Here is a 2,593-nt window from a genome sequence, read left to right on the forward strand (position 1 = left end):
ACGAACCACAAGATTATGGCCTGAGCCGAAGTGGGACACTCAACCGACTGAGCCCCTCAGGCGCCCCTGAATTTTGTTTTTCAACACGCCTGTGGGAAGTGGCGTGTACCAGGACATGGACTATATCCAGCATCCGTGATTTTAGAAAAGAAATGAAGTCTTTGGTAGAAAGAAAGAGCCAGAAAATCTAAAATCAAATTCTAGCTATGCAATCTACTAGGTATTTGTGAGTCCGAATGGATCATGAAGACTTACGGAAGCCTCCGTTTGCCCAGTGCGGAAACCAGAGACGGTAACTTTTGCTGTCCTTACCTCACAAGCTTGCGGAGATGACCTAATTATTGTGATTTGCGTATGGGCCTTTTCGTTGTTGTTGAATCTAAAGCGCTGCAAAAGGGCAGGTCTTCACTTCCGCCCTGCGTAAAAGGAGCGACGGGTGTAACTACAGCACCTACTACGGCCGGGTTTGGTGACTGTGAAGATGTTGTGTGGATCACACCCCGCCCCCCAGAGCTTTCTTGTCTGTTGACCAATGACAGCACATCTTTCTGCAAATACGGGATGTCTGAGAAAAGCAAAGTGTTTATTAAACGCTCATAAATGCGTCTTCAGAAACAATCCAGAGTCCACCCATTTCCACATGGCTCTTGTGACAAGGCAAAGAACACCGCAAGGCCGGAGCCTTCGGGGCCTCTGAAGACCGGTTGAGTCTGTCCTTAGGGGTGGAGGCTAGAGGCGGCCACCATGCTGTCCTGTCCGAGAGCCACCAAACAAGGTCAGGAATGCCACTGGAGGCTAGGGGAAGATGCGGCGGGGGTGGGGTGACAGCCAGGAGAGGGAGGAAGTGGAGGAGCTTGCAAGGGACAGAGCCCAGTGCCCTGGGCCCTGAGGGATATCCTTATCCTCCAAAGACGCCCCCTGGGTGCCCCGGGGGGCGGGGGGGGGGACCTCCCTGGGCAGAAGACAGGAGGATCCAAGCGCCTGGCTCTGGAGGGGTCTGGAAACAGAATGAGCTCGCAGATGCCTGTCCTACTTCTGTGAACGCCTGTCACGCCGGTAGGCGCCAAGTCCAGGAGGAGCTATTTGCCACCTTCTTCCCTGATCTGCAAGCCAGCTGCCAGACCTTGTCACCTCTCACTATTGTTTGCACGGATCCCAATCAGCGGGATGAATGCAATTACGGTGTCACCTTTGCATCCTGGCGCACCTGCCAGGAGGGAATAATGAAGCAGGTGACACCTGGGAGGGCTGCAGGCCAGCTGACAGTCCTCCCCCCTGCTCCCCCAGGAGCTAATGACTTCTGGACACATTCCTGGGGGTGTGGAGGCAGGATGGGCTGCTGGGGGTCCCCCAGGAGGTGTCAGTGCACAGCGGGAGGCCAAATCCTGCTCCCAGAGGCCAACGGATCATTAACCTAATTAGCATGATAAGCTGGTATTTCCGTATGGCTGAGAGCCAGGCATTAAAGCCAATGAGGGCCCCTGAGGGGTAGGGTGTGCACTGCAATGGCCCAAGTGTCCCCTTTCCCAGGAAAATCGCACCCCAGGGCTCCCCAGGGCCACCAGACTCCATGCCAAACGGGGTCTGTGAGTTTGGCTCCTCTGGGCTCCGGACACTCAGGAGGAAGAAAGACCCTGTGCACGCCCGCTGGTGACGAGTCCCAGAGCTCGTTCTTCAGGGACGAAAGAAAATAAGCAGCTTCAGCTTCGTAGGAAATACGGAACCCGGTTTCTTCAACTCTGCTTTCTCCTCCAGGACTCACAGTCCCTGGCCACCTGCTTCTGGGAACTTACTCACTTGTCTAGAAATACTCCCTGTGTTGTTCCTTGAAAACAAAGAACGGAAACATTAGGAAACTCCTTCCATGACCTGGCACAGCGCTGCACGTGGACACAGTCACGGGGGACACAAAAGCCCGGGCTTGTGGCCAGAAACAAGAGGGACTCGCTGACCCTTCTGAAAGAAGCGCACACAGTGCACAGACTGCTGCACACCACCGCCTTCTTCTCCTAACTCTTTTCTCCACCCCACCCCCCGCCCCCAGTATATTTCATCTGGAAGAAAAAGTTTAATTCGAAGGAGGAAATATCAGTTGGGGACCGAACTTACTCAAATCGATCTGATAGCCACATCTGTATTATAAAACAGAACCTCATTGGATGCCTGGGTGGCTCCCAATCCATCAAGCGTCTGACTTCGGCTCAGGGCATGATCTCGCGGTTTGTAAGTTCGAGCCCTGTGTCAGGCTCTGTGCGGACAGCTCAGAACCTGGAGCTGCTTTGGATTCTGTGTCTCCCTCTCTCTCTGCCCCTCCCCTGCTTGCACTCTATCTCTGTCTCTCTCAAAAATTAAATACAAAAGCAGTTTTAAATATTAAAAAAGGGGCGGAGCCTGATGCATAAACACCTGGCGGCCGCAGGAAGGGCCCCTGGAGAAAGGGAACAGCCACCACTAAAGTGATTTTCCAGAATGGGGCTGCTTATAAACCGGCCCTTGTGTCACTGCAGCTCATTTCTGCTGTCCCCGCAGTTCTGAAGATGGAGTGCAGACAAGCCTGGCTGATCCCCTCTGGGCCGGAAGAGCAGACCTGCAG

The 2,593-nt window shown here is 54.0% G+C and overlaps 1 protein-coding gene across 1 annotated transcript in view; it reads left to right on the forward strand.

The window, feature by feature from the left end:
- Window positions 1–236: 236 nt before the first annotated feature.
- The window catches only part of BACE2 (beta-secretase 2), a 97,743-nt gene continuing 95,386 nt past the window's right edge, over window positions 237–2,593 (forward strand). The window contains exons 1-3 of the mRNA XM_029940622.1: window positions 237–292; window positions 386–469; window positions 1,061–1,232. Coding sequence (XP_029796482.1) covers window positions 237–292; window positions 386–469; window positions 1,061–1,232 — 312 coding nt within the window. The remainder of the gene's footprint in view (window positions 293–385; window positions 470–1,060; window positions 1,233–2,593) is intronic.

Source organism: Suricata suricatta, chromosome 5 (genome assembly GCF_006229205.1).
Source record: "Suricata suricatta isolate VVHF042 chromosome 5, meerkat_22Aug2017_6uvM2_HiC, whole genome shotgun sequence".
Lineage (NCBI taxonomy): Eukaryota > Metazoa > Chordata > Mammalia > Carnivora > Herpestidae > Suricata > Suricata suricatta.